Source organism: Coregonus lavaretus (assembly GCF_964263955.1).
Source record: "Coregonus lavaretus genome assembly, chromosome: 11".
Taxonomy (NCBI): Eukaryota; Metazoa; Chordata; class Actinopteri; order Salmoniformes; family Salmonidae; genus Coregonus; species Coregonus lavaretus.
The window spans coordinates 12340632-12356417 of NC_139998.1; the positions used below are offsets into that span (position 1 = coordinate 12340632).

Sequence of the window (15786 nt, forward strand, 5' to 3'; positions counted from 1 at the left end):
AATTCGATCTCAATTAAAGCGTAACGTGTGTGTGTGTGTGTGTGTGTGTGTGTGTGTGTGTGTGTGTGTGTGTGTGTGTGTGTGTGTGTGTGTGTGTGTGTGTGTGTGTGTGTGTGTGTGTGTGTGTGCACGCGCGCGCGCGCGCGGGGGTGGAGCTGACAATCATGGAATGAGGTTGCCTATTCCTCCGCTGACTCTCCCATTTCCAGAGCCTGGCAGGTTGGGCATCGACAAAGCGTTCCGCTGGAATGCTACATGCAGCCAAATTGATGTAGTAAACAACAACAAACCAACCAACGCAACAGTTCGCAATGTTATTGAATGGATTAGTTATTTTTCAAATGCGAACATTGAGGGAAAGGAACTGTTTTCAGATGTGAGTTTTCATGCGCTTTTCTTTAGTGTGCATCTAGGGTCGAAAGCGCACAAGTGGCCATAAGTGGTTGACTTTAGGAAGTCACTCACCATGGCCTATCCTCAAGGCTTTCTCTTCCAACCGTCGGTGTCTCTGGCTCTCCATTCCTGTCCCCCGTTCAGTTCCAGTGTGATTTTAGGAGGACCAAGGACAGAGGACCTGGGCCGGTCGTCTTCAGGTTCAGCCTTCGCGCCGTACGCGGGATCACCGGCGTTCAATGGTTCATCCCCTGGCTTCAATTCCCACCTCCAGTATCGCGGAGAGCAGAGGGCGGCACTGAACTCATTTGTGGTGAGTGAATACTGTACAGTTTAACAATTATGCACTGTTTGATATCGGAATCATTATTGTAAAAAAAAACGCCATTCGTTTCTTTGAAAAGGCCTATTTGTATCCAGATTTTGGAACAACTAAGTTGAAGTATAGCCTTCTGATACAATGAGTGCACAATTAATAGAGGTTTAATAAAACATGTATAAAAGCTTAAGTAATTTATAATAAGAGCTTATGCAACGATTAGTCACAATTATTTGCAAAACTTTACAAAATAAAATATATAATTTTTTGTTAAAATTGTCCAATATTGTATCTGTCATAAGTTGCATAGCTTATGCATAGGCCTATAATATAAATACATTTTTAACTCTGAAAATATGATCAATACAATTGGAAATTGAAGGTCTGGAAATTATCAATGTCTTCCTTTAGGCTTTCCAGTCTTGTGAGATCAAACTATTGAAATAAATTCGTATCTATTGTTTTTCTATTGACTTTCTAGGGCTCCGCGTATGATCCTTCAGCGGGCATCGCTGGCTCTTTAGAATATCACCCGTTTGGTGTAGCATTGGGCTATCCATATGGAGATCCTACATACAGGAAAAATGCTACAAGGGATGCGACTGCCACTCTCAAAGCGTGGCTCAATGAACACCGTAAAAATCCCTACCCAACCAAGGGTGAGAAGATCATGCTGGCCATCATTACTAAGATGACCCTTACCCAAGTGTCCACCTGGTTCGCAAACGCCAGAAGGCGGTTGAAGAAAGAGAATAAAATGACGTGGACCCCGAGGAATAGAAGTGAGGATGAGGAAGAAGATGACAACATTGACCTGGAGAAGAATGACGAAGACGACGAGCCACTCAAGCCCACAGCAGAAATTGGGTCGAAAAATGAAGCAGGTAAGTTAAAGTCTCTTTTTTTCATTAAGGTTTCCATGCTGCAGTCGGCCTAAAATATGTTTTATTTCAGGCATTTCATTGGTTTAAAAAGTATTGGCCTATTTTTATGTAATTCACTGCATAGACTTACAACATGTTGTTGCTTTCATTAGACCTTGAAAGGGTGATTAGACCTAATCCTTGGAACGCTTTGGTCTAATTTATTCTATCTTCTTGCAGTTGGACAGCATACAAATCCAGTGGGAATCCCCTGTGAGAAATACAAAGAGGACAATAGCGGCAATGACATGGAACCTGTCTTAACTGATCCGGATATAAAGGACCACGGGAACAGGAGAGTGACCGAGATGCCACCGCCCACCACCGCAGCATCTCCCCAAAACGCGGACCTTGGAGCGGAGAGGGATTCAGACTCCGCGGCCTCGGAAAGTCCACCTCCACCGAGGCGTAATGACTCAGGCAACTCCAGCAATGCCACATCAGTGATTCACTCCGCCCTTCCGGCCCAGAAACCTAAACTGTGGTCGCTCGCGGAGATTGCAACTTCTTCGGATAAATGTAAAGGATGTAGTGATGCCTCTCAGACCATGCCCGGACAATTACGTACAGAGATTCCGGGCCGTAGGCCTATGTCATCTCCATTGCGAGACGCTCCTCAGAATCTTTTCCCTCACAGCGCAGCCCTATCCAGACATGTCTATTATACGTCTCCCTTTTTCCAGGGTTACTCGAACTATCATGGCACTTTTGGAGACCTGCAGAGCCCGGGATCCAACGTGGGGTCAGCGACACATTTAAATGGATTACATCAAACTATGTTACACAGAGCCGAGGCTCTGTCAAGAGACAGCCAAGCCAGGAGCCAAACACAGATAGATATTTGTAAAGACTTGAGATTTGAAATTAAGAAAGGTATGACACATGTCTAGTAGCTTGTGTGCCATTTGGTAAGCTATAGGCTCTATATAGACGTGTATTTATTGTCCAACTGGGAAAATAAACGACATTTTCAGTTGGGAAAATACCTCTTGGGATGCAAATGGAACATTGAAAATGAGTGTTCTTGGGAGTCCCTAAAAAGGCAACAAACAATTATTTAGGAATGTGAATATTCAATTATTACATTTTGTATTTTTAAAGGATAATGTCTAATCTTTGGAGAAAAAAAGTGGATTCCTTTGTCAAACCACGTGGTGAATAATTATTAATTAAAGAAGACAAGTTTTATTGTAGTCTTTTTTCGAAGAAAAGTGTGTTACTTTGTCATTTCTATTGACTTTGGTCGTTCGTTCCGCAAAAAATATCCTATTTTTACAAGATTAATTTCGTGTTGCATGGCTGTAATGGTTGACATGTGTGCCTTTTCAAATAACCACAGCCATGTGAAGAACACAACTCCACACAGAAAGTTGCCAATGCCGGCGAAATTATTGGATTAAAAAAAACGATTAATCATTGCATTGACTGCATTATCAAAGCACCAATCCAATACGCAATATGTCCTGTATCGCAATAAGTAGGCTATACATAATTCTCGAAATTCCCTCTGCATGTAGTCTAGATTTTAGTAGCCATTACTTGAAGCAACTGTGGAAAATGTAATCCCTATATATCAGAAATGCTCTAGTCTGTTATTATTATTATTTTTTAAGTTGAGCTGAGAGGAAATGACATTTGATCACACCACAAAATAATCCATGGTAACCAGGCATATATCTGGGTTTTTAAAATATCAACACTTAAGAAGCTTACATTTTCCAAGGACATCTTCAAGGAATTAAAAAGTGTGTAAATTTGAATCTATGTTCTCCTGAAGGAGGGGATTTCTCTTGATCATAGAATTGCAAGAGCCAAACAGTAACAAAGCATGCAAAGAAGGGTGAGAAAAACGCACCACTGTGTACTAAACTCTGGCCCTCAATAACTTAAAAGGCTATGTAATCCCTAAAGTATATAAAGCAATAACATGTTTTCTATGTTAGTGATTTTTTGTGGCTTTCTGCATAGGCTATATTTTGCTCAAAAGCCTCTTGATATTCAAGTCCTTTTTGAAGCTGATAACTAACAGAGAAAGTGTGTATAAATACATCATAAATACATTTGGCTATGGATGTTTAAAGATTTACTGAGATGTTCTAGGCCTATGATCAACTCAAAGACACACAATGATCTTATGCAAACCTTTAATAGATTATTTAAAAAACCTTTGGACAATTTACATTTTCAGTAAGATACTTAATTTTTGAATTTGTATACAAATCTCTGGTCTTGGATTCAGTAAAAACTCAGGCTACACAAAGGCCATAAGAAGAATAAATGGTATCCTTTTAAACTTGAACGTTTTAGTTTATCTATTGAATGCAACTTTGGCCAATTTATACAGAGGACCGCTCTCAAATAATACATTCTGAGGTTATATCTTTGGTATGATCGAGTTACCACACAGATAGACTCTTTAGATTTTATGAAGCAGAACATTTTCTTTAAAGAAGTGGTCATGGGCCAATAGTTTGAATGGGTGATATGGACCAAGTTAGCAGTATTAACATATCATAGCCACTAGCCAGGCATAATAATACTAATCCATCAAATAAGGCTTGATTATTTGATGATTTATAAACCTTTGTATGAACCTCAAATTGATAGTATATGGATACATTTATCACAATGGCAAAATATGACCATTTCGTTTTTTAATAGTGCAGGATATATACCCATTTAGTTTTATAGAATTACTTCTAGGTCCCAGATACACAATTAGCAGCACATGATGGGCCAAGTCCAGTCTACCACAATGTCTAAAAAAGGAGTTCAAATATGGTAAATAACAGCAAAACACAAAGGTTTATAAATCATCAAATAATCAAGCCGTAATTGATGGATTAGTATTATTATGCCTGGCTAGTGGCTATGATATGTTAATACTGCTAACTTGGTCCATATCACCCATTCAAACTATTGGCCCATGACCACTTCTTTAAAGAAAATGTTCTGCTTCATAAAATCTAGAGTCTATCTGTGCGGGAACTCGATCATACCAAAGATATAACCTCAGAATGTATTATTTAAGAGTGCTCCTCTGTATAAATTGGCCAAAGTTGCATTCAATAGATAAACTAAAATGTTAACATTTGCAGTGAAGTAATTGTTTGATTGACTTTAGGGCCCATATGTTTCTCTTTCCCAACTGTGTTGGGCATCGAAGCTAAACATCACCAGACATCAGACACTGTTGGGGCATGTCTCTCAACCAGTGTGAGGTCCACTCTGCATGGGATAACCCCTAAGACTGACAGATGTTAGGATCTGATATCACCTAACCCCCTGCTATGCAGTACCTTCACCATCTTCTCTCCCTCTTGCCTCCTCTTCTCTCCCTCTCCTCTCCTCTCCCTCTTCTCTCCTTCTTCTCCCCCTATCCTCTCCTTCTCCCTCGCTCCAGGACCTCTATAGAAGCATCTGTTCTCAGAGTTGGTCTTTCAGAGGCAGAACACCAGGGTGAACGGCCCAGTCTCTGGTCTCTGAGGGCTGAGGTAATGTTCTGCCTCAAAACAAGCAGTCTCTCCCCACATCCCCACATACAGTACCTTTCATATGAAAATAAGATAAACAAGCCATTTGTAAGCCTTGCATTTCAATAGCACTTTTCCCGAAGTTTTAAAGTGCTTTACATATAATGACCTCATGTGTCATCCTCATTTTACATATAACTTCATGTGGTGTTCACAGCAGGGGGCTACCCTCCTGCAAAACAACTTCCATCCCTTTTACCTCAGGACCTTGATTAGCTGAATCAGGTGTGTTAGAGTAAGGTCAGAACGAAAGCCTGCACACCCAGTAGCTTTTTAGGAGGGTAGACACAGCAGACTGAGGCAGACGTGTAGAATAGATGAATGTAGCCATAACTTTGCCTGGAGTGCCCTCTTGTGCGAGTAAAAATATGCAGCAGCCACAGAGACACCCAAGCAAAAACCACTGACTACATTCCCCACTGAATGTGGTCTAGGTGAAGTAACTGCAGACGAGCAGCATTTTGTACCATGCAATATCGCTGCCCCAAATGTTTTTAATTTGTTTATGTTCTCCTAAAAAATGTCTAACAAATGTCAACGCTTGACGTTTTTCAACAAGGGCTTGGCTGATATAACATGAGACCAGGTAGAATTTCCTAGAAAAGCTTTCACAATATTTTATACACTTTCCTCCAGTGTTGCCATATTGAGCCTGTGATAGAGTGTGTGGTTTCCAGGTGGTGCTGTTTGCTTAGAGTCATACCTCCGGTGACCCTCGCTGTTGAATATCACACAGCAGGACATGCCTTCCGTGGGTTTGGCTGGTGGCATTCTGTCAGGTTCATCTGTTTCACTGTATCCCTGTTTTTCCACCATCACTTGTTTGGGAATTACCTTAAAGCAGAGACGAAAAGGCAAAGCAATAAACCAGTCAATAAAATATAATATCTTTGCCATTGCCTTGAGTTTGTGTTGATCAAGCCTTTCCTGTAATTTGGTTTGGTATAAAGCTAAAAGATGGGTCTGGGAAATTGTAACCACACTCAAACCACACTCATAGACAGAGGATACAAGGACTGACATTGACTGACCATGAGTCTGTGGAAGACACCTTGCACTCATAACTGTCCCCTGCTGCGAGCCGGGAGGCTGAAGATCGTAATGGCACCTGCCCTGAAGTAGTGTACCTCCTGCCTCCCCTACATTGCCTAAGCAGACGGCCATGGAGTACGCTTCGCCTGTTTCAGTCAGGACCATGCAAAGAGAACGCCCAGGGTCTGCCTGAATACCATGAACACCATGGCACTCCACACTCGCGCCATGTTGACAGTGTCATACATGACCTGTCAGCACAATATGGACTCCCTGGTGCCACAGCAGAAAGCAACATTCTTAGACAGAGGCTCAGCTGTTGTCTCTGCTTGCTACTACCACTCCTGGTGGGACCTAGGGCCACGCTATTGGATCGCCTGTGGAGGAAGGCCACACGAATTGTAGGGTAAACACCGTTGTCTAGTGGTGGATACCATCAAATTAAAATGAATAGAACGAGCGTCCTTAAAATTACCACAACAGCGGAAATGCACTTTTGTTCAACTGAAAGACGATGCCCAGAGCTTACCCATGATGTTGCACAACGATAAGTCATAGTTTTAGTCAAAGTATGATGCATTTGGGCTAGAAGTGGGAAATCCGAAGTGGAACATTCGTGGAAATCTGTGTCAATGCTGTGTTTCCTTATGAGATGAAGTGCAAATACTTTTCAGACTACGTTTCTTTTCAGGGCTGGGTCTTATTTGAATGTTACCACCCACCTGCATGGCATTATTTATTAAGCAAAGTTCTTCCTCTTCGTGACTGAGCTGAGCCAGAGAGTAAGAGGCGAAGCGAGAGAGGTAACTCGGCCCACAATCTGTCTCCTCCAGCAGGTGGCGATTTTTCGTTTTTTCACCCACCAAGTGAGGAGTTTTTGTATGGAGGTCAATGAGAGAGTGTCGAATTTGGTCAACAAATAATGTAATGACTTATTTACTATTTGATCGAATATAAGTTTTGTGATGTTTCGATTGTTACGAAAGTTACGAAAGTACTACACACGTGGCATATCGGCAACATTGAGAAAAACTATTTTATATAGGAGTTGTGCCTGTTCACACCATAACTGCCTTCTCATTGGCTAGAATGGTCCCACGTGATCTCGCTTCATCCCTCCTCCTCTTCCTCTCTCAGGACAGCGAATCCAATTGTTAGACATGAGATATGACCAGTGATGTATGTATATAAACCCTGGATTGCTGATGCTTTGTATTGGCCATTGTGAGGCTTTGAAGCCACCAGTCGCTCCATATTGGCACTCCCTAGGAGCAGTCCTCCATAGGAATGAATGGAATTCTACAGTATTTCAATTAAATATTTCAAGGACAAAATTATATGTATTTAAGTATTTTTGTTGTTGTAGTGGGACAGTAGCATTAGTAATCTAAAAATATATACTTTAAGGAAAATGTGTGTATATATTTTTTCATTATTTATTTTATGTTTAGCTCACATAATATAATAAAAAAGTATGCATTAAGGTGTCTGTAATAGAATAAACATGGCAAAAACGAATGTAGACATTAATTGCTGCATTTCTATAGCTTCCAAAATATTTTTTTATGACGGTGGGGGAGCCCGAAGATGAAGATACGGTGACTTCAACACAGCGCCCCCTATTAGTCCTCTAGAGTATATAGATCATTGGATATGACCATCTCATCATTATATACCTACAGTGCATTCGGAAAGTATTCAGACCCCTTGACTTTTTATATATTTTGTTAAATTACAGCCTTATTCTAAAATGGATTAAGAAATAAAAAATCCTCATCAATCTACACACAATACCCCATAATCACAAAGCGAAAACAGGTATTTAGACATTTGAGCAAATGTATATATTAAAAAAAAACTGAAATACCTTATTTACATACACTATCAGTTAAAGGTTAGGACACACCTACTCATTACAGGGTTTTCCTTTATTTTTACTATTTTTTACATTGTAGAATAATAGTGAAGACATAAAAACTATGAAATAACACATATGGAATCATGTAGTAAGCAAAAAAGTGTTAAACAAATCAAAATATATTTTATATTTGAGATTCTTCAAATAGCCACCCTTTGCCTTGATGACAGCTTTGCACACTCTTGGCATTCTCTCAACCAGCTTCATGAGGTAGTCACCTGGAATGCATTTCAATTAACAGGTGTGCCTTCTTAAAAGTTAATTTGTGGAATTTCTTTCCTTCTTATGCGTTCGAGTCAATCGGTTGTGTTGTGACAAGATACGGGGGGTATACAGATGATAGCCCTATTCGGTAAAAGACGAAGTCCATATTATGGCAAGAACAGCTCAAATAACCAAAGCGAAACGACAGTCCATCATTACTTTAAGACATGAAGGACTTGCTTGGGCCAAGAAACACAAGCAATGGACATTAGACCAGTGGAAATCTGTCCTTTGGTCTGGAGTCCAACTTGGAGATTTTTGTTTCCAACCGCTGTGTCTTTGTAAGACGCGGTGTGGGTGAACGGATGATCTCCGCATGTGTATTTCCCACCGTAAAGCATGGAGGAGGAGGTGTTATGGTGTGGGGGTGCTTTGCTGGGGACACTGTCTGTGATTTATTTAGAATTCAAGGCACACTTAACCAGTATGGCTTCCACAGCATTCTTTAGCAATACGCCATCACATCTGGTTTGGGCATAGTGGGATTATCATTTGTTTTTCAACAGGACAATGACCAAGCACACTTCCAGGCTGTGTAAGGGCTATTTTACCAAGAAGGAGAGTGATGGAGTAGTTTTGATTTGTTTAACACTTTTTTGGTTACTACGTGATTCCATATGTGTAATTTCATAGTTTTGATGTCTTAACTATTATTCTAAAAAGTTGAAAACAGTAAAAATAAAGAAAAACCCTTGAATGAGTAGGTGTGTCCAAACTTTTGACTGGTACTGTAAGCATTCAGACACCTTGCTATGAGACTCGAAATTGAGCTCAGGTGCATCCTTTTTCCATTGATCATCTTTGAGATGTTTCTACGACTTGATTGGAGTCCATCTGTGGTAAATTATTTTGATTGGACATGATTTGGAAAGGCACACACCTGTCTATATAAGGTCTCACAGTTGACAGTGCATGTCAGAGTCAAAACCAAGCCATGAGGTCGAAGGAATTGTCCGTAGAGCTCCGAGACAGGATTGTGTTGAGGCACAGATCTGGGGAAGGGTACAAACGTTTCTGCAGCTTTGAAGGTCCCCAAGAACACGGTGGCCTCCATCATTCTTAATTGGAAGAAGTTAGGAACCACCAAGACTCTTCCAAGATTGAACTTGGCCTGAATGCCAAGCGTCATGTCTGAAGGAAACCTGGCACCATCCCTACGGTGAAGCATGGTGATGGCAGCATCATGTTGTGGGGATGTTTATCAGCGGCAGGGGCTGTGAGACTAGTCAGGATCGAGGGAAAGATGAACGGAGCAAAGTACAGAGAGATCCTTGAAGAGAACCTGCTCCAGAGCGCTCAGGACCTCAGACTGGGGCGAAGGTTCACCTTCCAACAGGACAACAGCCTTAAGCACACAACCAAGACAACGCAGGAGTGGCTTCGGGACAAGTCTCTGAATGTCCTTGAGTGGCCCAGCCAAAGCCCGGACTTGAACCCGATCTAACATCTCTGGAGAGACCTGAAAATAGCTGTGCAGAGACACTCCCCATCCAACCTGACAGAGCTTGAAAGGATCTGCAGAGAAGAATGGGAGAAACTTCCCAAATACAGGTGCGCCAAACTTGCAGCGTCATACCCAAGAAGACTCGAGGCTGTAATTGCTGCCAAAGGTGCTTCAACAAAGTACTGAGTAAAGGGTGTGAATACTTATGTAAATGTGATATCAATTTGTTATTTTTCATAAATGTGCAAAAATGTCTAAATACCTGTTTTTGCTCTGTCATTATGGGGTATTGTGTGTAGATTGATGAGAGGGGGGAAACAATTGAATCCATTGAAGAATAAGGCTGTAACGTAACAAAATGTGGAAAAAGTCAAGGGGTCTGAATACTTTCCGAATGCACTGTATCTCTGGCTGAGACGAACAGCCTTTCTTCAACCTGAGCCATGGCGCAAATTAAAAGAGGGTGCAAACAAATGTTTTTGCGCTTCGGCTTTTTTACCGAAAATGTGATAATTTGTCATTTTTCACGTATTTATTAGCTGGTCTGTATATATAAAATATATACAGTACCAGTCAAAAGTTTGGACACACCTATTCATTCAAGGGGTTTTCTTTATTTTTACTATTTTCTACATTGTAGAATAATAGTGAAGACATCAAAACTATTAAATAACACATATGGATATATATATATTTTTCATCATGTAGTAACCAAAAAAGTGTTAAACAAATCAAAATACATTTTAGATTTTAGATTCTTCAAAGTAGCCACCCATTGCCTTGACAGCTTTACACACTCTTGGCATTCTCTCAACCAGCTTCATGAGGTAATCACCTGGAATGCATTTCAATTAACATGTGTGCCTTGTTAAAAGTGTATTTGTCGAATTTTTACAACACAACTGAGCCAATCAGTTGTGTTGTGACAAGGTAGGGGTGGTATACAGAAGATAGCCCTATTTGGTAAAAGACCACGTTCATATTATGGCAAAAACAGCTCAAATAAGCAAAGAGAAACGACAGTCCCTTATTATTTTGGACCTGAAGGTCAGTCAATCCGGAAAATTTCAAGAAGTTTGAACGTTTCTTCGAGTGCAGTCGCAAAAACCATCAAGTGCTATGATGAAACTGGCTCTCATGAGGACCACCACAGGAATGGAAGACCCAGAGTTACCTCTGCTGCAGAGGATAAGATAATTAGAGTTACCAGCCTCAGAAATTGCAGCCCAAATAAACGCTTCACAGAGTTCAAGTAACAGGCACATCTCAATATCAACTGTTCAGAGGTGACTGCGTGAATCTGCCTTCATGGTCGAATTGCTGCAAAGAAACCACTACTAAAGGACACCAATAAGAAGGAGAGACTTGCTTGGGCCAAGAAACACAAGCAATGGACATTAGACCAGTGGAAATCTGTCCTTTGGTCTGATGAGTCCAAATGTGAGATTTTTGGTTCCAGCCGCCGTGTCTTTGAGAGACGCAGAGTAGGTGACTGGATAATCTCTGCATGTGTGGTTCCCACCGTGAAGCATGGAGGAGGAGGTGTGATGGTCCTTTGCTGGTGACACGGTCTGTGATTTATTTAGAATTCAAGGCACACTTAACCAGCTTGGCTACCACAGAATTCTGCAGCGATACGCCATCCCATCTGGTTTGTGCTTAGTGGGACTATCATTTGTTTTTCAACAGGACAATGACCCAAAACACACCTCCAGGCTGTGTAAGGGCTATTTGACCAAGAAGGAGAGTGATGGATTGCTGCAACCTCAACCCAATTGAGAGGGTTTGGGATGAGTTGGACCGCAGAGTGAAGGAAAAGCAGCCAACAAGTGCTCAGCATATGTGGGAACTCCTTCAAGACTGTTGGAAAAGCACTCCTCTTTAGTCTGGTTGAGAGAATGCCAAGAGTGTACAAAGCTGTCATCAAGGCACAGGGTGGCTATTTGAAGAATCTCAAATATAAAATATATTTTGATTTGTTTAACACTTTTTGGGTTACTACATGATTCCATGTGTTTTTCATAGTTTTGATGTCTTCACTATTATTCTACAATGTAGAAAATAGTAAAAATAAAGAAAAACCCTGTAATGAGTACATGTTCTAAAACCTTTGACTGGTAGTGTACATCTCATTACTATTTCTATGGCGGATTCGCAGCCGCAATTTATGGAAGATGCCTAAACTTGGAGATAAAAACAGATTGTGAAGTCAAAGATACTAGCTTCCATCTGTGGCAAAGTTTTCACTAAATGCTTATGACAAATCCAGCTCCAGAACCAGCCATAGCCTTGCCAGCTGGCTAATCGTTTGAATATGGTGTAGTAAAAAACAAAACAGCAACAACATAACATTAGCGAACTAGATAATGTTAGCAAGACAGCTAGCTAGCTACACTAACAGCTGTCAGTGCCCCATTTGTTGAGGTTTGTCCGCTCCACGTGGAAATCATTGATGTTCCTTCCCACCCTCAATTCGTGAATATGTAGCCTGCATCATTCTTCCGATGTGGAACCTAAACAAGCATTTCCGCTCTACAACAGGAATTATGTCGAAATAGTGGGGTCCTTTAAACAGAGACGGAAAACGAAGCGAGACATCCCACTCCCTAATTCTTTCTGTTCCAATGGAAGTCAGTGAGGGGATTCGATGAATCTGACCCAGGCAGCCGGGTAGGCGTGTTTTGCACCGGGGTGAAAGTAGATTGTATTTGTTTTGGAACCGGGCTGCCTCCCGGGCGTGAGCCAGGTGCCCCGTTCAAAGCCCACAGCAAAGTCGGATCAAAACAAAAGTGACGTAATTAGGTACGTGGAGTAATGAGTAGGATTCTGTGTTTTCACCTTCCTCTTTTGTTCTGTATTGCTCCTCTATTGATTCTCAAGCAAGGGGGAGGCCGATGACAAAGGGCACCATCAGACCAACTCCTTGAATGGCCTCCATAGTGTAAAAAAAAAAAAACCTTTTGTTTTACCCTTAAGTGTATGTACATTACTATATTTATGCATGGGATATTGTTTTTCAACAAGAAAAGTTCACAAATAGCTGGAGTTTGTCTTTGAAACAATATTTTAACAGTAGAAAAATCATAACATTAACAACTTACCTAGCATATCATAAAGCACAATATTTGAAAAAAATCCAACAATAAGCCAACTCCTGCAAAGAACACAATAGTCTAAACAAATTACTCTTGATCATAGTTTTATTACAGGTGATTTTGACATAAATTAAATAAGGCACGTTCACTGCATCTAATATTAAAACATTTAATAAAATACTTTAGTACGAAAATAATCAACATTGAGATTGGAGTGGACAACTACTACTGTATATACCAAAACAGTAACCTTGAAATAAAAATACATCCGTATGCTGATGCTAGTCATTTTTCTGTGTTCAATGTACTGTATGTGCTGGATTATGATAATTTCAATAAATGTCAATTCAAAACTACAGAGATTTCAGAGTGTTGCTGATAGAAAACAAATGGTACTTGTAAAGTGCAAACTCCCCATAGAATCTGTTGGGTCCTATATGGCTTTGCTTTGCAGGATTGGGATCAACTGCCATAGAGGTGAAATTGAATTATCAGTTCAATGCTAAATAAACACTTTTCTTTTGTTGCATTATATTGTTTTCTACAGGATAAATATCAGATTCAGAATACAGTAAAGGTGATGATAAACAAATGAACTATGGCAATTGTGTTATTATATTCTCAAATGCAGTATTTAACTACAGTACTATCTATTTGTGGAGTCACTGGATTGAGCTACTGTATATAGATGTATGTGTATACATTGTTATGGTTCTCTCTCTACCTACAAAGCAACCAAGATAACTATTCTAAGTGTTTGACATTCACTGTGATACAAGTGTGGCCTCACTGTGCATTGTCATTCAATTGCCACACACCAGGAGGTACATTTTCTGTTATAGATAGGTTAGAAATTACAATTGATGGTTTTCTACAGGGAATAACTAACTCAGTAAATTAAATTAAAAATGACATCCAAACCTGAGAACTGTAATCAAGTTAAACTAAATTGTTAAAAATAAAAACAGAGCCCTGATTTTACATGGTCAAATAAAAACGTCCAGATGTAATATGAGCATATATATTCAGATTATCATTTTTTAAAAAGTTGACAAAACTAAAACCGTCCGGATATGCTATAATGTCACTATCCACTGTTATAATGTTCTATCTATCTATCTACTATCTATATTATAAGGGTGAGCAACAAAACTAAAATAAACTAAAACTGAATGACACTCGCATGAAGTTGAATTAACATGTTTTGCATCCCTTTTTTGTGAAGGCAAGGAGAAAAAGTGCTTTCAATAACAGTCAGGTCAACTAACTAAAAGTAGGCCACACTCTTCTCTGGTTAACCCACACTGTGCAAGTTCTTCCCTGACTGGGGTCCGCCTCAGCCTCTGCTCCTCAGAGTATCTCTATTTCTTCTACCAGGTCTTCTACCAGGTCTTCTACCAGGTCTTCCATGTCTTTGGGTGGGCTCTCAGTCTCTGGACAGTTCCTCTTAGACTTTACTTCTGTGTGTGATGTGGTGTGGACATATTTTTCCTCTCTGTTTCTGTCTTTGTCTCCATTGACTTGGCTAGGTGTGTGTGATGGATCCTCGGGTGTGTGTGTGTGTGATGGGTCGCTGCCGGGTGTTTGTTGTGTATTTGAGGGGTCGTCTGCTGTGTGTGTATTTGATGGGATGTCAGGTGTGTATGTATTTGACACGTCAGGTGTGTGAATGTCAGGTGCGTATGTATGCAAGGGTTCACCTGGAGTGTCTGTGTGTGAAGGGTCTTTGGCTATGTGTGTGTCCTCAACCTTGGCCTCTCCTGTGTGTCTCCGGTCCCGGCCCCACTGAGGAGACGGGGGGTGCTCTGTGTCCACGGTGTGACTGCAGCTCAGGGCCCTTTCTCTGTCCCTTTGGCCCCCAGGCTGGGGGCTTCCCTCTGGGCTGGAGCTGATGCTGAACGGCCCACTGCTCTCCAGGGTCTCCCCCCGCCTCAGCTTCCTCCTCTCAGGAGTGGGGGAGTTGATGGAAGGCACACTGGTGTCCCTGGGAAGACCTTTCTTGATTTGCTGAACCCTGAAAAAAACATCAAACAATATCCACAAGCTCAGAGGAATTGCACTGAAACATAACAGTTCCTTAAAATGTATGTTTATTAAAACTTATGAGTAAACCATGACAAAAGTTGTTCTGGATCGGCTTTGTTGACTTTGTGTACTTAGGAACATCTAACTAAACAAACAAACTCCACATTGTCTCAACTGATCTTTTTGCAAACTGCAGTCAGATTGATATTGACATCAACTTCACTATGAAGGACAGCATACATATTCCACAAGGGGGCACACAATATTTTCCATGGTACTGACCAGTTTATTGACTGGGCCAGCTTCTGACGTCTTCCACTGGCATTATCCTGCTGATGCTTTAGCCGCTGGACAAATGAGTGTGCTGGGATTGGGAGAAAGAAGTAAGAAGAACTGTTCCATATCCACACCAGCATACCATGGGCATGCATTCTAAGTGGTATGATGGTATGGACAGTGGAACATAGTTTGAATTATTGGGTGTTGGAAAACAAACCCCAATAATTCAAAATATGGCAGTAGTAGTAGATTGGTCCCCAAAAAGACGAAGCTACTACTATTGCCATAGTTTGAATTATTAGGTGACAAAGTTGGTGAGAAGACTTTTCACTGTGTGTTACTTGTAATAGATCTCTGTACCTTCATGCTCTAGCAGGTAGGTGGTCAAGGAAAAACAGTGGCTGCTGTCAATACTGACTCTCTTACCCGGAGCCCCCTTGGGCACAGAGAGCAGTTTGATTGGTTCAGCGTTGTGGGAGAGTCCAGATGCCTTCTGAAGAGTCCTCAGGATTTCAGTGTTCTGAAAGTGGAAAAACAAAACAAAAACCCATTTCATAATGA

At 40.9% G+C, this 15786-nt stretch overlaps 2 protein-coding genes across 2 annotated transcripts in view; one reads left to right on the forward strand and one right to left on the reverse strand.

The window, feature by feature from the left end:
- Positions 1–466: 466 nt before the first annotated feature.
- LOC311136881 (Iroquois homeobox protein 5a-like) lies at positions 467–2525 on the forward strand (the record flags this gene model as incomplete). Its single annotated transcript, XM_084171194.1, has 3 exons — positions 467–706; positions 1194–1596; positions 1816–2525. The coding sequence occupies 3 exons, from the start codon at positions 467–469 to the stop codon at positions 2523–2525; spliced, it is 1353 nt and encodes a 450-aa protein (XP_084027320.1).
- Positions 2526–13008: 10483 nt separating this feature from the next.
- The window catches only part of LOC311137717 (ankyrin repeat domain-containing protein 27-like), a 44121-nt gene continuing 41343 nt past the window's right edge, over positions 13009–15786 (reverse strand). The window contains exons 26-28 of the mRNA XM_084172271.1: positions 15586–15745; positions 15229–15310; positions 13009–14935 (exon numbers count right to left, since the gene is read on the reverse strand). Of these exons, the coding sequence (XP_084028397.1) occupies positions 14272–14935; positions 15229–15310; positions 15586–15745 (906 nt within the window). The 3' untranslated portion in view covers positions 13009–14271. The remainder of the gene's footprint in view (positions 14936–15228; positions 15311–15585; positions 15746–15786) is intronic.